The sequence below is a fragment of the Cuculus canorus genome, chromosome 21, assembly GCF_017976375.1.
Source record: "Cuculus canorus isolate bCucCan1 chromosome 21, bCucCan1.pri, whole genome shotgun sequence".
Taxonomy (NCBI): Eukaryota; Metazoa; Chordata; class Aves; order Cuculiformes; family Cuculidae; genus Cuculus; species Cuculus canorus.
In genome coordinates this window covers 512,866-538,135 of record NC_071421.1, presented here as the reverse complement: position 1 = coordinate 538,135, position 25,270 = coordinate 512,866, and the positions used below count along the sequence as shown (strand labels likewise).

Here is a 25,270-nt window from a genome sequence, read left to right as displayed (position 1 = left end):
CCTTGGGGGGATAAAAAGGTTTATAAGTCTGCTTTACAGGGAGGCTTTTTCCACATACATAAGGCAGCTCCCAGAGACATGAAGGCAAAGTTATGAAAACAGCCCGCTTCACATAAACCCCGAGGTTCTCCAGCTCCAACCCTTACGTCCATAGCACAGAAAGAAACCTAAATCTCATCTATTAAGTTAAAAGTAAAATTTCAGACTTAATCCTGCCTCTACAGGCAGCCAAGTACATCTTCCAGCAGGCAAAGTCCTCTTCTCACAGGACAGTTCTCTTGAAAGGCTCCTGCAGTTAGTTGGGAGAGACTCCTCTTTTTGGGCCAGCCTCTGAATTTGGATCCTACAACACGAAAAATCTACTCAGTAGCCTGGGGATCTCCCTTCCTTCCCCCTGTGCAGTTCCTGGCTGTCCAGGCGATCCGTGGAGCACTGCGGTGGCCAGGAGGGCATCACTGAGAAGGGCAGTGAAATGCAGCTGCAGCCAGGACCCAGCAGCACAAGTCACACAAAGCCATGCTCTGGGGGAGATGCAGCGCTGCCTTCCACCTCTGAGACCAAAATCTTTGGGCTAAATAACAGGGATTTGGGTGATTACTGGCATTCCTCCTTTTAAGTGAGCAGAGAGTTAACTCTTCCCATCCTTGACAAAGTCTTGGACTAATGTCTTAACCTCAGGGACATTGAGAGAAAACAAGGATGATAATGACAACAAAAAGCAAAAAGAAGCAATCAGAAAAGCATCACATACAAATCAAATCAGGAGCAAAACACAGCCCTAGTCACCAAATGAATTACCATTGTCATGGCCCAAGTTACGGACAATTACTGTGTGTCTTGACACGCAAGGAAGGAGATGGGGTGAAAAAAGATAAAATTCTATCATGCTTTTTGTTCTGTTTGAATACGGCCATATCACTTTTTGAAAACCTGCCCTCCCTTCTTTGCCTGTGACCCACACCTCTACCTCGAGCATGGGCTACCTTCCAGACACCCTGCCAAAGAAAATAGGGAAAAAGAGGATGAGGAGCAGCTGAAGTCCAGTCCCAACACACTCTCAGAGGCAGCATGGCTTGTATTGAAAACACAGTAGATCACACTCTGTCTGGTAATGGAAGCCATCAAAGCACCTCTACCCTAAGGAACGCCTCTTCTGTGTTACACGGGGTATGCGATGCTGGACTTGGCAGATCTAGGATATTTTGGTTTAGCAATAAAGATTCTTGTGCTGTTTGCAAGATCCTTAGGTTTCCCCCTCCCTCTGGCTAGAGAGCCACTGCCAGCGAGCACTCATCCAGCCCCAGCTGTGGGTTTGGAAGGGGAGATGGGGAGAGAATGCGTGTGGTATTTGCAGCACAGAGGGAAGTTCGATGGGGACAGAGGGAACCCTGTAGTGAATGGGTTTCATCAGATTAGACTGGAATCTGTCCAGGGCTCTAAAGAAGATGAGCTGTGTCTGCCCAGAACTAACAAATACAAATATGGGGGAAGACCCCTGCTCACATCTGATAACTTACTTCGGGAACGCTTGGCATCTTGTGCCTAAAAAAAACTGAAGGGACCAAGACCTGTGCCATTTCTCCTCTCCCAGTCTGAAACACCTTGGATGTGAAGGCTAGGGTATGAAGAAAAGGCGACAGGAAGATCGGAGGCACAGTCACTCTCCAGAAGGGCATGGAGTGGGGTGAGAAGGGGATGGCAACGAGCGTGGGATGAGGCGAGCGAGGACAGGGTGAGTGTGGAATGGGATGAGTGGGATGGGCTGAGCATGGGACAGAGTGAGCAAGGGATAGGGCGAGTGTGGGATGCGGTAAACGGGTTGGGGTGAGTGTGGGATGGGGTGAAGCATAGAATAGGGCAAAGCATGGGATGGGGCAAGCAGGGGTTGGGTTAAGCGTGGGATGGGGTAAAGCTTGAGAGAGGGTGAGCGTGAGATAGGGTGAACATGGGATGAGATGAGTGTGGGATGGGGCGAGCATGAGACGGAGTAAGGGATGGGGAGAGTGTGGGATGGGGTGAATGCAGGATGGGGTGAATGTGGAATGAGGTAAAGCATGGGAAACGGTGAGCATGGGATGGGGTGACCACGGGATGAGATGACCGTGTGACAAGACTAGTGTGAGACAGGGTAAGTAAAGGATACGGCAAGCTTCGGATGGGGTGACCGTGGGACAAGATGAAGGTGGAATGAGATGAATGTGGGATGGGGAAGCGTGAGACGAAGTAAAGTAAGGGATGGGGCGAATGTGGGAGGGGGCGAGGGTGAGACGGAGTAAGTAAGGGATGCGGAACGCGTGGGACGGGGTGGCCGTGGAACGGAGCGGGGGACGCGGTGCCCGCGGGACGGGCGAGCAGGCAGCGCCTCGGCCCCCGGCGCCGATCGATGGTGCCGGCGCGGGGGCGGCCCCGGGGGAGGAGGCGCCAGGGCGGCCGTCGCGCCGCGGCTGCTCCCGCTCCGCCGCGCAGGAAACCGGCGGCGGGGGCGGCGGGGCCGGCGCCGGGCACCGTCTGCGGGGGGGGGAGGCGCCGGGCACGGCGGGGGGGAGAGGGGGAGCCGGGGACGGGGGGGAACGAGGGGCGATGGGGCGGGGCGGGGGGAGCCGGGGGGCGCCGGAGCCGGCAGGGAACGCGGCGGGAGGAGGAGGAGCCGGGGGCAGCGAGGGGCCGTGGAGCAGAACGGGGAGCGGCGGAGCCGGGGGCGCAGGGGCAGCGAGGAGCCACGGGGCAGGACGCGGTTGCAGGGAGCGGTGGGGGGAGCCGGGGGGCAGGAGGAGCCGGGGCACGGGGGCAGCGAGGGGCCACGGGGCAGGGCGGGGGTCCGGGGACAGCGGGGGCCGCGCTCCCCGGCGCTGCGGGCACCGCGACCGGGGCAAAGCGGGGAGGGGGGCGCGGCGCCAGCCCGGGGGGCGGCGGGCGCCGCTTCTCCCGGCGCTACTGGCGCCGCTCCCCCCTTCTCCCTCCCCTTCCCCCTCTTCTTTCTCCCCTCTCTCTCCCCCTTTTCCCTCCTCTCTCTCCCTGCCCGGGAGGTGACGGTGGGAGAGGGGTTCGCGGTTCACGGCGGGTCCAGGCTCAGCTCTGGTTCCCGTCTGGTTTTCCAACCCAGTTTCTCTTCCAGATCAATTCCTCCTCTCCCCAACCGCGAATGAGACCCAGGCTGGGCCTCGGAATAATCACTGCCGTTAATTAAAGCCCAAGACACCACTGGTTTGATTGGACAAGGTTGGCAGGGCTGGATAAATTGGATGCATCCTTTCCCGGATCCCGGAACGCAGATGGGGAAGATGCGGATGCCCACCAGCAGACCCGCTACAAAGCCAGTGCCTGAGTTTCCCCGGCCTATTCCCGCGGTCCAAGGACCGACATTGGATCGGCAGATCCAGCTGCTGATGGAACCAGCTCACGGTCTCCATACCTGCAGCACAAGGACCCGGGCACTGCAAGCGCCTACTTACCTACACTGCAAAATAGAAAGCATTTCTACATTGGAGGAAAAACCCCTCTGATCTCGCAGGGACCGCTAAACGGAGAAACTGGTTTTAATCCTTGTGTAACTGTTTTGTGTGTGCAGTGCACGCAGGTATGACAAGGCACTACCAACAGATTTCAGGTTCAAAACACGACGCTGTCATTTGGTCAGGTTTATGTTCCAAGTACAGCATAGAAACTGCAGTAAGCACCAAGGCGCAGAGTTCTGAGAGAAGCTCTCATTGGGGTCTGTCGTTCCCATGCTTATTCTGACATCAGCCTCCCTCTCGTGGATTTACACAGATGGGGAAGCGCTAGGAGGCAAGTCCAGAAGGATTTATTTCTTTCCCAAAACTCTACACACCTCTCTTTTAGAACTTCCCAAAGTCAGTTCGGTTTTAAAAGATGCTTGTTTCATGCAGCACTGCCTTCCCACCTGTAAATGCACAGCACCCCTGCGCAACTACTAAAAGTGTTGCTGCTAGAGGAGTCCGGCGGATCACCTTTGCTACCACAGAATGCAAGCTGGCACCAGAAAGGGACCGGCAGACACTTATCTGGCCACACACTTCTTAACGCGAGCAACCACAGCACATCACTTTGTTCTGCAGATCACTGCCTGCTGGCCTCTGGGCTGCTTCGTTGGGAACAAAAGCACATGCAGAACTCACAGCTGGAACAAGCTGCCTTGCACTTTGCCCTGTAAGCTCAGAGGAATTACACGAGTCCATAGGAAAACCCAGGTTTCAGTTCCTCTGGTTTCCTGGGCTTAAAATACTGTGACAATGCTGCAACATAACCGGAACTCAAAGCTTGCCAGGCAGTTACTGCCTGGCATGGACTGTACTACACACACAAACACAAGAGACTCGCAGCAGAGATGGTATCTTCACATTAATTTGTGCAACTGCTGATCATTGCTCTAAGCCCCTTCCCACATGAACATATTTGTATACACAAGCACAAATGCACATCCATACTACGCAGAAATAATGATTAATTCCACCTGTCATAAAGATCATAAAGATACTGTGTGTGAAAGGAGACTCCCTTTCACCTCCAAGAAACACTTAAAGAAAACACAGTTGATTTCAGTGGATAGAAAAACCTACCTTCCCAGCTGAAATTGTTTCCACAGAGCTACTGACAATGTTTTAAATCATGGTGGTTTTTCTCCAGACCAGGACCTGCTTTAGTTCCACAACCCAACAATCCCAACCTTTGCCATTCTGTATTTTATGTTTATCCCTACGCATGATGAACTGGTTTTAAGGCCTTAGTTTACTATGATTTCAATAGCTTCAATATCTTTGTCATTAAAGCGCTGATGCTAGAGATTTTGAAAGTCTCAAGATAATGGCAGAAAGAAAACACAAGGCACTCAAAAGTTAGGAAGAAAAGGTGTAGAAAAGAGTAACTGTGATCTGTGGTGTGAATGCTGTAAAAGTTGTAAGCATTCAGGATGAGCCTGTCCTTCCTAATCTAAAAAAACTTCTCTAATGGTTTGTGAACTGTGGCTGTTGTAACACGTGGGTGCAATTAGAACTCCCTTTTGCTTTATTTAGCCATTCATTCTACACTTCTGCACAATACACAAAACTGAAAGGATAAGGACAGGTAAGAGGCTACTGAATGATCTGCTGCTGCGTACAGACAAAAAAAAACCCATGCAAATGCTCTGTGTGTCTCATCCTTTGGGTCAAGCACCGCTTGTCCCATCTGCTCTGCCTGCAAACTCCTCCTCTAGCCCTTAACCGACTGCAGGTACCCTGGCAAACACAGTGCCTAACAGTTATGAGCCCTCAGACATCAGGGTTTCACCATCACAGAGGCAAAGGGATTTTTTTAAGGGAAGGAGGCGGAGGAGAGGGAAAATGTCTTAACTAAAGCACATAGTTTAACGATAATCTTACCACTGGAGACGAAATTCGACACCCAGGGCAATCACAGATTGGAGGATGTACCTGTAAGATTCCTTTGGACATAAGAGTCTTCAAACTTTTCCCTGCATGCAGAGGAGAAGAAAAAGAAGAAAAAGGATCAGCACCTTTACAAAGGAAAAGTATTTCGGGATGGGGGGGAAGCACGCATCTCCTCACACACCAACATCCCTTCACGGAACTCTCTCCCTGCAGATCGCCGAGATGCAGCGATGGGGGGGGAGCCAAGGCAGAGCCCCAGCCGGGGGATAGGTGGGGGGGACACCGGGACAGCCCGCTCGGCGCCTCCCCCGCCGCTCCGGACTCACCCCCGACAGACCCAAGGTTTCCTGCAGGCAACGCGGAGCCCGGGAATGAGAGAAAGAGGAGAGATGCACGGAGCCAGGGCAATTAGCGCGGCCCCCAAAGGGATTCCCCTTTTCTCTGGCGATCAATAAACCAGGCGCGGTGTCAGCCTCCCCCCACCCTCCCAATTAGCTCTCTGCTAATTAGGTGTCTCCCCCTCGCTCTCCACCTGCCGCCCGCCCCGGTGCCGGGACTGCGGCGCTGGCTCGGGCGGCACCGCGGGCGGGAGGGGAAGGGAGGGATGGAGGGAAGGGAGGGAGAGAAGGGAAGGAGGGAGGCAGGGCAGGCTCCAGCGCCGCGGAGGTCCCCGCCACCCAGCTGCGAAGGGAACACCCCCTCCGCCCCGCCCGGCTCCGAGCATCCCCCCCGCTCGGCTGCCGACCCGGCGATCTGCCCCGTGTTCGACCCCCCGCAAGAGAAAACTTCTCTCTAGAAGAGACGAACCCCCTCCTTACACATATATCACACCCCCCCACATCTACCTCCCCCCCCCGCAAAGCAACTGTGCCCAAATTGCTAGGGGAAAAAAAAAAAAGCTAACTTAGCCGCTCTCCGGGTAGCGGAGCGCTCGGAGAAGGGGATCCGGTACAGAGGGACCGGGGGGCGCACGGGCAGAGGAGATCAGAGTCTGAGCTCTTCCCCCCCCCGCGAATGCTAATCGGCAGTAAAGCCTCCCCCCGGTATCCCGCTCCCGGGGGCGAGAGGGAGGATGCTAAGGAAGAGCTGAGCGGCGGGGTCCCCGGCGCAGGGCGAGCAGCGCCTTTACCTTTGTGCCTGATGCTGCGCTTCCAGTCCTTGGCCGTTTCCCTGCCGCTCACAAACTGGAACTCGTTGGGCGTGAGCCACTCGCCCCGGTACCGGATAGAGGGTCCTTTGCTCCCCTGGCACAACTTATTGACGTAGAGCAGCGCCTTGTTCTCCCCGCACTCCACCTCGATGCAAGGCTCTCCGTTGTCAAAGAAAGGCTGGAAATCCGGGATGGAGGAAAACCTCTCCAGCATCAGGTCCTCGGGGAGGTGGTGGGGATGGTGGGGGTGTGTTTCGTGGAAGCCCAGGTACGCGCGGTGAGCGAAGATCTGGTCGTAAGCCGGCGGGTGCGGGGTCACCACCGGAATGGCAGCGGCGGCCAGAGGGGCGAGATAGTCAGGTAAGGTTTCCATGGGCTGGTTAAAGGCTGCCAGGGCCATCTCTTCCCTGTCAAGTCGCTCCTTCTTGATAGCAGGCATGGTGCCGCTGCGCTCCCCGTGCGCCCTCGCCTCTCCAAAGCGCAGTGGCTCTAATGTCTCCGGTTCAACTTGCCCCCGCTCTGGCTGGAGTTGGGATGAAATGCGCCAGCAGCAGCAGCAGCAGCAGCAGGAGCACCTTTGGCGCTCGGGCGCCGGAGGTGGCTGGTATCCCCCGGCTAACAAATCTCCTGGGCTGGCTCCCCAGCAGAGCTGTCTGGGATCCCTCTCCCACGGAGAGGCTAATGTACCGTAGACCCGGGAGCTGGTGTGTGCCACGCAGATCTGCCCCTCCGGACTAATACCTGACATCTCGGAGAGGTCTCTGCCGCCGTAGACATTATTTTGGTTTAAAAAAAAAGAAAAAAAAAAAAAAGCTTATTGATTCCCCTAGATCGACCCACCTTCTCACCAAGCTGGAGGGTTCCCCGCCGCCTACCAGCCCCCTTTCACCCTTCCCCCCCTTCCTTTAAACTGACACCTGGTTTATTTATTTATATGCAATAATTAAAATGAAACGCCGCCGCCTCGCCGTCCCCTCCCCTCCGGCGCCTGCCGGGAGCCCGCAGCCCCCTGGCAGCCCTGCTCGCCCCCAGGGAGCCCCGCGGGGCGCTCGCACCGCTGGCTGGCCCTCCTTTTCCCCGTGGGCGCCCTGCTGGCCCGCCGGGGAGCCCGCAGCCCCCAGCTCGCCCCGCTCTCCCCCGTGGGAGCCCGCAGCCCCCAGCTCGCCCCTCTGCCCCGTGGAACCCGCAGCCCCCAACTCGCCCCGCATGGAACCCGCAGCCCCCAGCTCGCCGCGTGGGAGCCCTGCTCGCCCCCCAGCTCGCCCCACTCGCCCCGCGTGGCGAAGTTTCGCGGGGCCGCCCCCCCTTCACCTGCAAAGTGCAGCCTCGCCCCGCTCCCACCGGAGGCTTTTTGATCGCTGCGAGCTGGCATTTAATTTCCAGTCCTGCACGAAATTTTCAAGAACGGGGTATTACATGACATACATCACTGTCGAGATGGAGAGACCTATAGATCTATAGATCCACATCACCGCGTGTGTATTTATACACACACACACGCGCATCGATATTTCTATCTAGGCAGACCCCAAACGCCTGGCTCTGCGGGGACCCCCCGAGCCGGGACAAACACGCACGGATCCGTGCTCAGAAGTCACGGCACAGTTCAGAGACTCCGACCAAACAAGATTCCCCCCCCGCCGCCGCTTCTCTAAGTTGGCCCATTTAAAGCGCAGAGGCGCTCGCAAGCGCCGCGCCGGCGGCCAGGGGAGCGCAGGGGGGGAGCGACGGGCGGCAGGGCCGGCGCCGGGGCTCCTGCCCTCCTGCTGGCACCAGCCGGGCTCCAGCCGGCTCGGTTCCCACGTGGCGAGGCTGAGGAGACGCGCTGTGCGTTTGTTTTGCACGAGGAGCCCCGGCAGAAGCGGCGCAAGGTCCGTGGGAAACTGCCCAAGGAGGACAACGCAGCCCAAAATCAATTTGATAGGCTCACAGAATGGTTTGGGTTGGAAGGGATCTCAAAGCCCAGCTAGTTGCAACCCCTGCAGTGGGCAGGGACACTTCCCACTGGATCAGGGGGCTCCGAACCCTATCCAGAGCATCCCACAACAGTTTGGGTTGGAAGGCACCTCAAAGCCCATCCACTTCTAACCCACTGCCGTGGGCAGGGACACGTCCCACTGCATCCAGCTGCTCCAAGCCCCATCCAACCTGGCCTTGAACACCTCCAGGGATGGGGCAGCCACCTCTTCCCTGGGCTACCTGGGCCAGTGCCTCCCCACCTTCACAGGAAAGCATTTCTTCCTAAGATCTTATATCAATCTCCCCTCTTTCAGCTGAAAACCGTCCCTGCTGGTCTTATCCCCACACTCCTTGAGCCCCTCTCCAGCTTTCCTGGAGCCCCTTTCAGCACTAGAAGCTGCTCTAAGGTCTTCCTGGAGCTTTTCCTTCTCCAGGCTGAACAACCCCAACTCTCTCTCAGCCTGTCCTCGTACAGGGTACCATACCCCTCACTACAACAAGTCCACTAACAGACCACCTGTGGTCCAAGCTGTTGCTTCTTGCCAGTGGGGATGGAGGAAGCTGCCTTAGTGGGGTTCAGCAGTTCTGGGAATGCAATCTAAGGCCTGAACGTCCATCTTCTCCCGATGCTACTTGACCATGATCCTTGTTTCTTGCCTGTTCTCAAGAAATGTAAACTCTGGAAGCCATCCTTGCTTCTTGCTGGAATGAAGGAGGTAGATATGCACACCCATCAAACCCTCCCACTTAGGCTTTCAGGCTTAGGCTCTTATCCTTAATGCTTCTGATTGCTCAGTATGACAGGGGGAAAATCACTTTCTATTATCACCTAATGAACCAGGGGAAATGTTTGGAAGGGACTCTGGGAGACAGGCATTCTCTGGGAAAGGAGTGAGAGGATTCTGGACTGAGGTCAGGTAAGAAGTCCATGCAGTGAGAAGAACTATTGGCTCTTACAACAGTCAGCAAACCTTCATGCCTGGCATGCCTAGAACTGCACAGAGCTCTCGGCAGAGGCTTCAGAACCACTTCAGAATTCCTTTGACTCCTCTGCTTTGTCACTTGGCTTTGTGGGACTGGGGTTTTTTTTTTCACTTTTTTACAGGGGAGTGGGTATTTTTTTGTCAAAGCCCTCTTTCTTTTTTTTTTTTTTTTTTTTACAGCTGTAAGGGTTACTCTTCTTCCATCTCCATTCCTAATGGCAACTTCAACTCCAAGTGTAGAGAGCACTTGGCTGCAGCTTTCTCCAAAGACAAGTCTCCATGCTTCTTCCAGGAAGGGTCACAAGAATGGCCTTTATCCTCCAGGAACAAACCCTTCTGTGGTACTTGTAGACTTCTCACATCTCTGTGGGTTGGATGCACACTCAAATCTCCTTACAGCACCTTGCACTACCATCCAGTCTGCCCCATCAAACAGCCACAGTGAGACCTTTCCTATCCCAGTGATTGTTTATTTACCTTTTATTTTGAAGGAAAAGGGATTTTCCCACTGCATGTCAGCTCAGTTGCTTTTTACGTCCAAAGAAACTGAGGTCAAATCTGGACCTGGTCATAAGAGAAGTGAATATGGTGAGTCTTCCATTCTAGAAGGGCAGCATCCACTTGGCTGTGTTTCACTCCTGGAAAAAACAGGCACTTGATGCCAGTTGTGCTATAGGTACTGGCCAAGCTGTGTAGAGGTCCAGCACTGGAGAAGTAAGGCCTCATGATGATGGCTCAATATGAGGTGCATGGCTTGGACCAGGCAGGGTTTCCCACACACACACCAGGTGTTGTGGAAGAACTCAGCGAAGTTTGGAGGGTTCAAGAGGCACAGATTCAAGCTGATTCTCCCACTCTCTTACAAGCACTAGAAGTTACTAACAAGTCCTCCCCACGCTAACAAAGAACTAGAGCTCTCTCTGGATGTCTGAGTTCGACAGCAGGAGCCTGAAGTTGTTCCGCTCCAGTCTCTTAACAGCAGAGCCTTTGGGATTAGTGTAAACAGATTCACCTTTGGAGAGCAGATCAGAGAAATCTAAGCAAATCCACGCACACGTGGTTAGAGGGAGAACCAGGTGTGCTCCACAAATTCTGCACTGAGGAATCGGAACATGTTTTCAAGTCTAGGGACACAAATTACCATGTCTTTTTGTTTCTGTGGCACCCAGCAAAGTGAAACCATGACTCTCAACTCGCTCACAGAAGTGCTACCACAGTAAACTTAATAAAGAGTGATCATTGTCCAGCATTTAGTTCTCCATCTCTGGAACAAGTTATGCTGGACTGAAACAGAAGCACTGGTTGCACCAGCCATGTCATAGCAGGTCTGTAGCGTGAGCTTCTCACAGTCCAAACCCAATTATGCCAGCAAAGTTCTGTCCAGTACCCCAGAAAAGCTTAGATAATAAAACAGGTCTTTCAACAATCGGTGTAGTAGCTTCTAAATCATGTTGTTCCCCCAAAGAAGTTGGGTTGCTTAGGCTTTTATGACTGCAGGCTAGCAGCTCCTCTTCTTACTTCCGTATCTTTCCAGAGAATCACTCTGACACTATCACACCAGTGATGGAAACAACTCTGTCCCTACCAAATTGCTGAGGCTTCCAAAAGATGGGCAAGAAGAACAAACAGCCACACCACCACCTCCTGAGCCAACCATATTCATCCTCTCCCAGTCTTGGAGGACATCAAAGCTGTCCAACAGCCAGGATTCAGTGCTTTTTGCCTTCTATTCCTTGCCCGGTGTAGCCCAGCTCTGTGCTCACTGCATGTGAACAGCCAGCCATGCTGCCAGAGTCACACTCAGTGGGATCGGTATTGGAGGTAATAGTAGCCTCAGGCCAGACTGCTTCATTACCAGAGATACTTTGACAGCCCAGCAGCCAGAGCAACAGCAGGGAGGGCACAGGTGAGTCTTCAGGGGAGGAGGACAGTAGAAAGGGCTTTGCCTCTCAAAAAATGCTTTCTCAGGAACTGCTGGGCTGTGCCCTGTTTAATCCCACTGATATAGAACGCTGCCTTTTATAATGAGTGAAAAAGAAGCACTATGGAACTCGTGGTTTTCTGTCTTTCTTGAAAGTAGGGTCACGGTAGCACAAATTCACACAACAAACCAGAGCTGTAAATTGCATACATCCCTGTGGAATACAGGTATTTTATCTGTATTTTATCAAGGTAACTGCCTGGGACAGTCAGTGTTGGTTTAAGGAACTCTCTTCTCATCAAACTATATTCACAAACTACCTCTTCCAAATGGCTTCCCTACAGGTGCCCTGTGTAGCAGTGGGACTCATCGCAGTAGATCAGCACTCAAAACGCTAAAGGAATTAAATGTCTGCTGGGGAGAAGTGAGGGAAGTTTTGTCTGGGAGACAAGGAAAATCTATCAAATGATAGAAGGACCGATTCATCTTCCTTACTGGTTGAAGTTCAGGTGTGCTGTGGTAGCTTAGATCAGAATCAGCCTTGAGATGTCTACAACAAGGAGTTTAAATTAAAAGGACACAAGCTTATTTCCATTAAAACCAATGGCAAATTGTAACTGACTTCACACTTTGGGTATTCCAGACACCCATAAAACCTTCTTGCAAAGGGTTTGGAAAACAACAAATTTAGGTACACTCACGTGATGCCTCCATGATGTAAAAACAGCCCTTACAGAAATAACCCAGGGAATAGGGTATCAAAGCTGCTGTTATAGTAACCGTTCTCTCCGATTCTTTCCTTTTCAGGCAAGAGCTGCCACCTTTGCAGTTCCAGTCGCTGGGCAGCCTCCCTGTGCTTCCCTCTTCATTAACTACACTTCTTTGCAGATACTGCAATTAAAAATGCATCTTTCTCCCTTGTCCTTCCTCTCTCCTCAGAAGTTATTTGTTGCTAATTCGTAACTGTAGTGAAAGATTTGCAATAACAGACTTGTAACTCACAAGAAAGCCACCAGCAGATTCTTTCTTTTTTTCCTAAGGCCTGTGTGCTCCTCTGCTCTGCTCCACTGCTAAGAAAAACCCACTCTACCACAAGACAGTGAAATGATGGTCATGTTGTATTAATCTCAAGCTTGGCTGTGTCCCAGCGCTTGTAGATCACTCTGTGCTACTCCACTTCCATAACTTCCTGCCTGACTTCCCTCCTACAATCACAGTAACAAAAGCATGCACTTGAAAAACTGATGATCCAAGAACCTGGGCATGGCTGGAATCTACTGCTGGGTTAAAACAATAAAAGAACTGGTGACCACTGAAAAGCAGATAACATTAGGTGTGCCACCCCAACGACACAGTGCCAGAAAAGAATGAGACGTGGGTCTCTCCATTAATTCCCAAGTGCAGGCAAACACGTGTGCAGAAACAGATTGCTTTCTGTAGTTTAGGCAGATGAACGTGTCCAGTGTAATCCAGGTGTGACTGCTTTTAATGCTAGCCAGAAAGATGAAAGTAAAGACTAGGCAGAACCTGCCTTCACCAATTTAGGAGGTGCTGAAGTACAGACTACCTGAGCCGGCTCACAGCTTTCGGACACGTTAATTAGAGCTAACAGGTTCTAAAGTCTTTAGTTCATTGGGCACCTCTGCAGACAGGTTTTGTGTTGTTCTAATTCTCCTCCTTTCTAGAAATTGATTTACAGTGCCCTAGTAATGACAGGATTATCATAGCTCACCTCTCCACTAGGGTACCTGCACCCCACCAGAGAGACGGGCAGAGTTCACCAGGAATGTTTCCAGACAGTTATTGTTACAGCAACGGGAATCTTTGTGTATAGCTTGGCTCTAGTCAGGGCTCTGCCTATACTGCAGTTTCAGCTATGACTGCTGCGAGTGTCCTTCTGCCGCAGCTATATGTTATTAAATGAACCCTGGTACTCTAAGACCACCACACAGGAGCTCCATCAACACAGACGTCTGTTCCTGCAGGGAACTCGCGCTGAAGTTTGTGCTGCTGTGCTTCCTCAGTTGTCTGAGGGACTGTCTAGGTCTGCGCCAGCACAGGAAGGCAGGCATAACTTCAGCGTCACTGTGACCAGAACTCTTACATGAGCTCTTCTACATCTTCATTGTATTTGAACAAAACATACCCAAAACCATGTCTATGAACAGTCATGGGCATCAGCAGAGTGAACTCATGGAGACAAATGCACATAAACAACTTTGTACTCACTCCTCACTCTCTACTCGCTCGTGCCTCCATCATTATGAATAAATGCTGGGTCAGGACCACAGGAAGGCTTGTCTTGTTTGCCTTTGTTTTTCTTTTCTTTCAGATTTTCCATTCCTAGAAAAGGAGATGCATTCAAGTCAACTTGTTGCCATGACTACACTGCAACAGAGTGCCTTAATCAAACAGAAACTTAGATAAGATAGAAGAATAACAGAAACAAAGGGAAATGAAAAAAAATATGTAAACAAGCATTTACACATTCAAATCTTCTCATGGTGATTTCAGTTCCTTGGAAGAAGAACAACTTCTCTGCTCCTTCACTTGCATTGCACAGCCAATGCAGCGTGCTTGCGGACAAGAGAAGCTGCCTGCTGCAACCAGTTAGCGCCGAGTTTTATTTGTTTGTCAGACTTCCAGACTTGAACTTTTCTACGTGTGGAGTCAGGCATTCCAACTTCTATTTCTGCCTTTTTTGCTTCACTATGGCAGCAGTTCACCCAGTGACTCCAAATTCGGGTTCTTCACTCATAAAGCAGAGAGAAAACGTTGCTATAAGCAGAGCAGGGAAGCACAGCTCGTCAGGTGCTCACACTCCTCACTCCTTCCTATCTCATCCTATAGATATCCAAACCTCTGCTTTCCTCAAGCTCAATCACCGAATCCCTAAGCAAACCCAAGTAATCGTGAGCTATAATGCACCCCAAGAGGCAAATGCAGAAACGTCAGAGCAGTTTACAAGTAATTTTGACGCCCGATTCCTAAAACCCTTCATCCAAACTCTTTGGCAAATACCAATAACTAGTCTGTTCACAGCAGAGGAAAAGGGGTTTGTTTGTCATACATCTCCCTTGCCTTCGCCAAAACCGATCTGCATCCAGACACGGCAGGAGCTATTTTCACTCACTTTTCACACTCAAAAGGTACCCATGGGAATATATACAGTGTCAGCACACTTGAAAAACTACTCCATACACTCACAACATTTAAAGTTTTGCTCCAGGAGGGAGGGATAAGAAGGAATTTGGAACATTGTACTGTTCGCAAAAGCTCTTCCTTTCATCTGGAGTACTGAGTTAGCAATAGCTGCGGATAAAATGAGTGGAACAGCTACAGTCCTATAGCCACTGACATGCACAGCAGTGGTGACAGCCTGGCACCAAGGGTCACCCATTGTTAGGCACGGAGACACAGAGATTCACAGCCATGTGCGCTCACAAAATAGATGTTGGATAAACAAGAGAGCTAGTTTTCATTTGGTTTGTGCCCTGAGAAAGACAGGAAGAGCTGAACTATCAAACCTGAGGTTCTGTGCATATCAACTGCTACAAGACAGGCTGCTGAAATATTAGCTTGGCGTTATGGGAGCAGTCATCAGAATTTCAGTCGCTAACATTTCAGCCATATGGTAACTCGGATCTCAGCCTCAGCAGACAAACAGATGTGCCAGCAGCTGAAGGGGCAAAAAGCTGAGTTCCAACACACATTCTGACTTTTGCTACCTGGGAAAGACTTTGGAGGAAGCTGGGGCCAATCTTTGAGGATGAACACTGGAGGAAAGAGACCTTTTAAGTTCCTGTCTTCCCTTTTAAGTGCATTGAGCATGCAGACAATTCTCCTACATGCTCTGCACCCAGAAGCAACACTGGCATTGGCCACGAACAACTACATATAGGTTATGGCTGTGCTGACTCTAAAATAAAATAGCCTAATCCGTTCTAAATACCTAGAAGCCACTCAAGTCTGTTACCACCCAGCTCTTGTTTCTGTTTTCAGTTGGTAAGGAGTCTGTCTGGTATGGTCTCTAATCACAATTACAGCAAAACACTAAGTAGGACGCACGTCATAGGAAACAAAGATAAAATTGTCTTGACAAAGTAACTGAATGCATTTATAGGGACAGCATTGCTTTTAATTAGCCATAATTTCCAAAGAATTATTACTTGCTCGAAAAAAAATCTTTATGGATACATAAATTATTGAGCGCAAGATTCTCCCCTTCTCTCCTACCAATACCTGGGAGGCCAGACCTAATGTAACTCAGCAGGGAATTGGCTGTATTTGACTGCAAGAATGTTCATTGTTCCAACATATTTGGTACTTTCATTTTACCTACAAAGACTGTATCAGTACTCGCCGAGTGAAAAAGGAAATCAAATCCCAATCTGGATTAACCGTCAGACTACCACAAACACATGCTTAGAAGTAAGCTCTGTGTACACATGTGCACATAAGCATGCACCCCCTCAATGCAATTTTATGCCTCATTCTAATCAGATTTGTAATTTGCTTTTTTGAAGTGCAGTCATGCAAACTAAGCCATTCATTCCTCTCTTTATAAAACAAATACGACTCCATTAGCATCAGCCTTGAGAAGTCCAGGACGTGGTACAAACCCAGGTAAATGGATTTGCTAAGGGATGTTATATCCACATCATTTTGGGCTGAGCCTCCTATTCTTTTTCTCTCTCCCTCTCTCCCTCAGTTTTCTGGTCCCCATGGCTCCTGCTCACAGTTTGCACATGACCCTACCATTTGCTTCCACCCTCACAGAAGAGACAACTGATGTTGTTGCTCTCGGTGTGGTGTGGTACAAAAGGAGGAGGTTCAAGATACCAGAAGGCATCAGCAAACTCTGGAACGGCAACTTGAAGACCTTTCTGAGACAGCTGACATCTGTCTGGATCCTTAATTCTACTGAGAGAAAAAGGGCTTTAAGCCATTCGTTTATCACTAACAATACTGCATAAAACAACTCTGAGAAATTTCAAATCCATCTAGAGCTGCAGCCTTCAGGATAAATGTGTGACTGTGTCGCTGCTGAGACACGACACGGTGATGTGGAAGCAAGTTTCTTTATTGAAGTTACATGGCTGGCCGGCACGCGCTTGATCTTACACGCGCCTCTTATACCCTTTATTAACACACACATCTCCGCACGACTGGATTAGCTTATACATAAACAATCTGTGAATGGATGGTACTACTTTCGTGCACAGTCCTATATTGTCTGCCCACTTCCCGTCCCATGATCTCCTTCTGGGTGCAGTAAGCAGGGGTCCCCAGCCCACTGTGGACCCCCACATGACTGGGTGTTTTAATTCGTAAGGAGATCCTCAGGAGATAGTTACAGAGAGTAGCCGGCCCATCCCATTGATCTATGTCACTACAGCATCTAGGCACTATTATCTCATTTCAGATTATAGCCAATTATGGAAAACATTTCCTTAGAAAACTGGGCTCTAGCGACACTAATGCCTTCTTTTGTGACATTGCCCGGGACAGCTACAAGAGCCAGGGTTTGGCTGCACTAAGAAATTTACCCCTAGAAGTACAGAGCTATTTCATACCACATAATTCCCACTTGGGAAGCGTTTCCTCTCTCATTTCCCTTCAGCTGGGAAAAGGCGTTATTATTTGGAGTAGTGACCATACTGTTATACCTACAGTACTTTAACTACACTTATGCTTTTTTTCCAAAGCAAAAGAGCTTCTTTCTCCGTCCCTGTCACTCTCCATTCTGCCATCACTGAGCCACAGGAGGAATTCCTCTGGAAATGTGAAAGAAACTTGCAGCGCAATGACAGTTTGTAACGAGAACTTCGAAGAGACTGGGTGTTTTGGGAGTGGATTTGTCACCTCATGGAACAGACAGGAAGCGTTACTCTTTGTCCCCACTGATTTCTGCTAAGACTGTAGCCCATCAATGAGCAACTTATTGCAAAAATTACATCTTTACATTTCAAGTTGGTTTGCTTAGGTTGAATGTACTGGTCATGAAAAGATCTAACTGCCAGAATCAGGCTTTCAACATAGAATCATAGAATAGTTTGGGTTGGAAGGGACCTTAAAGATCATCCAGTTCCAACCCCCCTGCCAGGGGCAGGGACACCTCCCGCTGGATCAGGCTGCCCAAACCCCATCCAACCTGGCCTTGAACACCTCCAGGGATGGGGCAGCAACAACTTCCCTGGGCAGCCTGCTCCAGTGTCTCACCACTCTCATGGTGAAGAAATTCCTCCTTATGTCCAGTCTAAATCTGCCCCTCTCCAGTTTACAGCCATTGCCCCCAGTCCTATTACTACAAGCCTTTGTGAACGGTCCCTCCCCAGCTTTCTTGTAGCCCCTTCAGGTGCTGCAAGATCACTATGAGATCTCCTTGGAGCCTTCTACTCTCCATGTACATTCAACAACAAATTCAAAATTCCCTTCCCATTGATGTTCTTGGACCTGTCTTCAGACTTGCTGCTGCAGTAGCTGCCGCTAAATGCCACTAGATCCGTAAATCCATTTATTGGAATAGTCATACAGAACTGCAGCAATGAGACACAAACTTAATCCAATTCAAATCTCTTCTTCCAATTCAAATCTCTTCTAAGCAGCAGGAGATAAACATTCAGCTCTGTTCTCCATGAAACATGAGTAAAAAAGGGTGGAACCTTAAGGATGTATATGGTAAAGAAAAAGCCATTAAGGAGACAATACAAATAAACCCTAGCAATAACTTAACAGGGACAAGAAGGCACTGTCCCAAGCACTCCTCTAGCAAACCACTGAAAATACCTCTGGGATTGTCCCAGGCCCCTGATTCAAGACACGTCTTTCCATCAGCTCCCTAAACTCCTCAGCAACAACATCTGGAACCCCCATCCAATTATAAGATGAAATGCAGGAGGATCAAAGAGAGAGTTTCCCAGCTCTCCAGAGAGCAAGCTGGAGTGTGGGATAATTAGCAGCTTCTGGCTGCTGAAAACCACCTCTCACTTGCTAGCATTTTCGCTGGCCACCCCACCTGTGTGTGCAGTCCCCTTGGCCTCCAGGGTACCAGGGTCCCCTCCATGTGTGTCACTTTTAACCTGCTATAACAACAGCTGCCCTGATGCATCTTAGAAGTTTGTAGTGGTCTCGTTGCTCCTCTCCCCATTAACCAGAGGGAAAGCTTTTTAGGACATGTTTTCCCTCCTTGGGAGTCAGAGTGAGTGCAACAGATTGGGGTTGGCAGGGGAAGAAGAAAAAGGGTACAGGAGCTGTGGGGATCTCGGTGCAGGCAACACTCCGAGAAAAATACAGCTAAACAATAGCAAAATAATATTTACATTGCTTCCTGTATTCCCCTGTGTGCCAGAAGTTTTGATCAGGACGAGAGGGGTATAATTTATCATGAGAGAGAAACATTTGCTCACTAGTCCTGCAGGTTTTTTAACTGGCTGATGCATTGCAAGCAGCACAGAAGTTTAAAGCCTGAAAGGCACCTTAACAATAGCTAGGAGACGAGCTGTCAGGAGAAAGATTGAATTGTGAGTTGCTCGCCCTTGTGAAAGAAATGCAGGTTGCACGACTGCCAGATATGGGGACCCTAGAGTTGCATCACCAGATTGGTTTTTGTGCTCTTTTCAGGAAGAACAGCAGCCAGCAGTTCTCTGTCCAAGGGATGGAGCAGTGCAGGAGGTATGGAAGCGAAAGCTTAGACTGGAATTCCCATCTCTAACAGAAACAAGACTGTTTTTCCCATACACCGTGGCAATTCTCCACAAGAGAGGGCATTTCCTTCTGACAAGTCAACCATCAAATCAGGCATTTCCCCAATGCCATGGTGTTCCTGCCCCATCACTGACAGGTCCAAGTGTACCCGTCCACTACTAAGCCATATACCTAAACACTTCACCTACTCATCTTTTAAACACCTCCAGGGATGGTGAATCAACCACCTCTCTTCTCTGTGCAGCTGTTCCAGTGCCCGAGAACCCTTTCAGTGAACAAATTTACCTTGCGTCCAATCTGAACCTGTCCTGGCACAACTTGATGTTCTCGTCCTGTTGCCTGTCAATTGGGAGACCAGCACCCACCTGTTACAACCTCCTTTCAGGCAGCTGTAGGAGTGATAGTCTCCCCTCAGCCTCCTTTTCTCCAGCCTAAACAAGCCCAGCTCCTTCAGCCACTCCTCATAAAACTTGTTCTCCATCCCTTTCACCTCTGTTCTAACCGTGTCTTGAGCTCCACCAAACCACAGAATCATGGAATAGTTTGGGTTGGAAGGGACCTCAAAGCCCATCCAGTTCCAACCCCCTGCCATGGACACCTCCCACTGGCTCAGGGGCTCCAAGCCCCATCCAGCCTGGCCTGGAACCCCTCCGGGGATGGGGCAGCCACGACTTCCCTGGGCCACCTGTTCCAGGGCCTCACCACTCTCATAGTGAAGAAATTCCTCCTTATGTCCAGTCTAAATCTGCCCTTCTCCGGTTTATACCCATTGCCCCTCTTCCTACCAATGCAACTCCTTTTCCCGTCACTCAGCTCCAATTACTTTTGCACACGCAGCCTTCAGAAAAGCCCTTTTCTCCTCTTCCGTCTCCAGCTGATTTTGCACACCCAGCCTTTCACAAAGCCCTTTTCTCTTGCCCCTCCAGCTCCTTTCGCACCCCCAGCCTGCCGAGCAGCAGCCGGCGCCGGAGGGTCCGGGGTGTCCGTGGGGGCTCGGGAACCCCCCGGCGGGGCCCCCGCGGGCGCTGGCAGCGGCCCCGGAGCCGCAGCGCTGCCGCCGGGGAGAGAAGGTAATAAATAACCCGGGGAGCGCGGCGAGGAGCCCGGCGGGCGGCGCAGACTCTGACCTGACAGACACCGCTGGAAGCGGCTCGCCCGCCGCCCCCGGAGCGGCCCCGGGCGGCGTCAGCGAGGGCAGAGCCCGCGGGCACGGCCGCGGCTCACACAGCGGCACCGGCCGCACTCGCACAGATGCAAACTCACGCGCGCTCTCCCCACACCCCCCGCGCACACCTCGCACTCTCTAACGCGCACACACATATATACACACCCACAAAACCCCACACGCAGAGCTCACTCGCACAGTCACAGATGCAAACACATGCAGTCACACATGTGCTGTCTCTCGCACGCCCTACACCTCACACACAGTCACAAACACACTCTCTAGTACACACACTCACACTCTGTCACACACGTGCTCTCTCACACACACTTCACACTCTCTAACACACACTCACACAAACATATATATACATCCCATGCACTCACACACAGAGCTCACTCACACATGAAACATGCTCTCATCACACAAATACATGCTCGCTCAGTCACACACGTGCTCTGTCTCTCGCGTGCCCTGCACACAGCTCTCACGCACAATCACACTAACACAAAAACGCATACACAAACACACACGTGTATACACACACCCACACAAACACGCACACAGCTCACTCACACACACTCGGACACACAAACACGCTCAGTCACACACGTGCTCTCTCACACACCCTGCACCCACCTCATACACACACTCTCTAACGCACACTCCCACACAAACACACACAGAGCACACACACACACAGACACGTTCTCACCCACACCCTGCACACACTCCCACACAAACATGCAGAGCTCACTCACACAAACACACTCGCCCAGACACACTCTCACAGACACAAACACATGCTCTCACATATGTGCGCTCTCACACACACAGCACACTCAGACACAGACACTCTCACCAACACACACTCAATCACTCACAAGCACATGCTTTCACACGCACGTGTGCTCTCTCACCCCACCCCCTCCGCTAAAAGTAGGGAGATTGAAATGAGGTTTTAAGAAGAAATGTTTTCCTGTGCGGGTGGGGAGGCCCTGGCCCAGGGTGCCCAGAGCAGTGGTGGCTGCCCCATCCCTGGAGGGGTTCCAGGCCAGGTTGGATGGGGCTTGGAGCCCCTGATGCAGTGGGAGGTGTCCCTGCCTGTGGCAGGGGGTGGGACTGGATGGGCTTTGAGGTCCCTTCCAACCCAAAACATTCCATGATTCCTGCCACTGGGAATGGGAGTCCCAGCCTGCAGGACACCTTGACCCACCTTCCCAGAGCCTCCTCTCACCTGCTCCAGGAGAACAGCACCCAATTCCCCAGGGGCAGCGAGGAAGAGAGGGGAGCGAGGGGTATGGATAGATTATTTTCCGCTCCATGCAATAAAGTGTGATTATAAAGAATATAAGAGGGAGCACAGCTTGAATTCCAATTGGAGGAGAGCCCGTTGTTAACCGTCAGGGAACTATTTATTCTCTAGCCTCACTGATGCGCCTTGGTCAATAATGATAAAGGAGGGGGGAACAGGAGAAGAAGTTGAAGCCATTATAAAGAAGCAATCGCATTATAGAGAAGCAGCAGCCACAGCCCCCTCAGAATCTATGATTCCCTGAGGTCATGTCTGGTGTGCTCAGACCACTGGCCACTGTCAGTATTTACTCTGCATCATTAACCCACCAAACAGGTTTTTTTCTTTCTCTTGCCAGAAATGACTGATTTCTCAAGCCTGATAGCAATCATCATCCAGGAGACGAAGCAGCGCTCCCCTGCTGCTGAACTATCGGCAGGGGTACTTAATAAATAAGTAAAATAGCTGTCTGGGTGACCAGCTCCTCAGGAAAAGGGAAGAAAACGGGTCTCTTGCCATCAAATATTCGTCACTCCCTTATTCTGACACCTCCTCTCACATACAGACATGTGGCACACACATACACTTGCCGGAGGCCCCGATGAACTCACAAAACATTATTTGTTGTTTGCAGCGCTGTTAGATCTCAGAACCAGGACCATATCGCATGAGGTACTGTACTGACAATGGACAAATGATGGTCCCTGTCCCAAACAGCTTGCTGATACACTCCAAGACTCTGCTCTTTCTTGCATTACTGAATTCCACATGAGTTTTACCAGGGTTTCACACAGGATCAGGGTTACACCAGGCCAGCTTTAGAAACTTCTGGCACCCAAACTGGATGTCAGATCAAAAAACCCAAACACAGTAAAGAAATGTAAGCTTGGAGCTTGTTTCGTTTGCTCTCCCACAGCGGAGCTGGTTGTACTTGAAGGTTTTGGTTAATATCTCCTTTACTCCTCACTGGCATAACTCCATCCCAGGGGCTCCAGGAGCCACGCAGGGCTCCACACAGATCTGAATACCCAGCAAAGATCATTTCTGCCATGATAAAGTCCACAAGCCAAGCAAAAAAAAAGCGAGCTCCCACACCATGGAATAGCACTTCACAGCACTGACTTCTGAATTCCCAGCCCCAAAATGGGTCTCAAAAGTTTGTCCTGACTCTGACCTATTTCTCCCACGGAGATTTTCCATCACAATCCTGCATCACCATCCTCTAACGTATGGCATGCTAGATCAGAGAGCGGATAGAGCACAATGGAGAAAGCAAACACAGGGAATACACGGAGAACCACGACCACCACAAAGGAAATAGCACAATTTCTTAAGGAAACATCATAAGTTCCTTATTTCTCTGGTCTTGCATCTCCCCTCTTTTCTCTGTTACCTGCTGCGGCCTAGTCTGGCCTTTGCAAAGGAGCTCAAGGACTGGCCCAGCTTTAATTTTTAATGCGGATGAAGCAGAAAGGCCACGGCCATAAAAAATTGAAGTTTATACATTTCAAAAATACACATCTTTTTCTCAGTGAAGACAAAAGGTCTGGGGGAGTGGAAAGCACATGTCCTTGGGCTCCCCAGGTACACAGTTGTGCAAGTCTCATTCTGAGACAACTCCAGTCTCTTTTACATTTCTTTGAAGATTCTGCCTTCAGCCTGCAGAGCAGGTTCCTCCCTTCAGTTTTCTGTTTTGGGGAGCTAAGTTGTTCTCTTACCAAAGAGAGGAGAAAATGTCCAGGGTTCTGGAGACACGGCTTGTCACTTCTTTAGGTCCTTCAACAAACTGACAAAACAAGGAATCTTTTTGCTCAAAACCAAGTGAGAGGCTAAGATGCTTTCAGGTGAACACTGAAGCGTTATTGGCAACTCAAAAAAGCATTATTCACTTGCTCATTGTCATTTACTTATATGTACTCAAATTAAATGCTGCCTCTTCTGATCATAGAATCATAAGGTTGGAAAAGACCTTAGAGATCATTGTGATGTTTTGAGTTGTGGAAATGTCCCTAAATTGTGACTAATTTTAAGAGTAGCACTGAGTGAAACTGTAGTTGTAAAGCAGTCCAGGAAAGTTCCTTCCCAATCAGAACAAGGATCAGCCTGCTTTAAGGGCATTCATTAAACGAATCTCTTTCAATAGGCAAGATGAAAATCTAGATCTAGAAGAATAAGCAGGAGAATGGAGGGATATTGTTCCTTTCCGCAAGCAACAAGCAACTCCTATTGACATTATTGGCATTTATTCATATTCAGCAGCAAAGGAATTGGGGACCATAACATTGGATGAAAGCTTGACTTGTAGACTTGGAACAAGTAAAACCAAATCATTTTGCGGAAGCCAAGAAATGCGGTTCATTATAGCTAGAAGAAATGTTAGAGTAGCTGCTTAAGAAGAAAGCCGTGTTTCTTTCCCAGCACAGGGATGCCTGTCTTTGCGCTATGCAATGCCTTCTGTAAGCTCTTTTGGGGACAGCGGTATAAATCATCATAAAGCCATGGCACGGCATATAAATCATAATAAAGAATAACGATATGTAATAAGGATGAATAATATTAAGAAGAGAACTGTGTGTGAGAGCGATAGCCTGCACACCTACATACACACAACCCTGCAAACACATACAGAGACAGGAAAGGTGGCTGTTACTGTTTTTCGAAGTGAACATTTTTTTCCTCTGGATATTTTGCTGTCAACATGTTGACCTCAGCCTCCTTTCCCCACCCTCTTTTCCTACTTTCCCTGCCCTGATGCACATGGAAGGCCAGTGAATAAACATGTGCAGGTAGTGTAGGGCTCGGAGGGCGATGACCTGACACTGCAGTGGGATGTTAAAACACCCAGGTCCTCTGTCTGTCTGTACACAAAGCTTTCCCTCTGGTTTGGGTTACGTTATATCAGGTGAAAAAATCAAGGAGCAGGTCTTACACTAACCCCAACTGTCCCTCTCCACTGGCGCTTCCAAACAACAGGATAACCCTCTTTCCACACAACTACCACTGGGAATGTGCCTCGAAGAGCGACAGAGATCCTAACCTGCTGGAGGGCTGCTTGCCTGTTTAAGGAACATATGGCTCCCTGAAGGCTAAAAGAAACTGCAAGAGGTTTTCTGTTACTTCGCCCTTTCTGAGCAGCTGTAATAAAGGGAACTAAAAAAGCTGCTACTTGGATAGCTCTAAATATCCAACCTCACGCTGCTGAGGAAAAGGATCTGGAGAAGAGAAGCTCAAATGGCTAGGAAAATGACCTCAAGGAACACATAGCAGTTGCATTAAGAAAACAGAAAGGAAAAAATCCTCAGTGTGCAGCAGGATGCCCACTTCTTCGTGTAAAACCAATGCATCTATACATGAGAGAGGCTGAAAGACGGGCCATGGCTGTCAGCTGGGGCAGAAGCAAGGGAGAAGAGATGAATAAGTAAAGACACAAAGAGAGAAGTACCGAGAGGGAGAGAGGTGAGATGTAAGCAGAGTCCCCTTTTCTGACCTGTCTAAAGCACCTGGAAGAGTGTTGGAGCTATTCAGTAAGCCATGAGAACAACAGACAATAGCACCCAGGTTCTTAACTAGCTTTAATACCATGCCAAGTTCAATACACTTCCAAAATCCCAGGATTTAATAAGAATGGCTCTGCTGCTTTCACTTCTAGAGCAATAAAGCTGAAAGCGTCAAAGAAAGAGATCCCTGGTTTTATCTCCTTTGTT

At 50.1% G+C, this 25,270-nt stretch overlaps 1 protein-coding gene across 7 annotated transcripts in view; it reads right to left on the bottom strand.

Annotated features, from left to right (window-relative positions):
* Positions 1-25,270, bottom strand: part of SAMD11 (sterile alpha motif domain containing 11) — a 233,663-nt gene that overhangs the window by 124,582 nt on the left and 83,811 nt on the right. For 2 of the 7 annotated variants that reach the window (XM_054085465.1, XM_054085468.1), the window contains exons 8-12: positions 13,630-13,743; positions 9,957-10,043; positions 7,849-7,922; positions 6,517-7,298; positions 5,379-5,470 (exon numbers count right to left, since the gene is read on the bottom strand). In XM_054085465.1, coding sequence (XP_053941440.1) covers positions 5,379-5,470; positions 6,517-7,285 — 861 coding nt within the window. In that variant the 5' untranslated portion in view covers positions 7,286-7,298; positions 7,849-7,922; positions 9,957-10,043; positions 13,630-13,743. Of the gene's footprint in view, positions 1-5,378; positions 5,471-5,568; positions 5,588-5,713; positions 5,929-6,516; positions 7,299-7,848; positions 7,923-9,956; positions 10,044-13,629; positions 13,744-25,270 lie in introns of those variants that run through there. The other 5 variants (XM_054085467.1, XM_054085466.1, XM_054085470.1 and 2 more) reach the window with 5 other exon arrangements.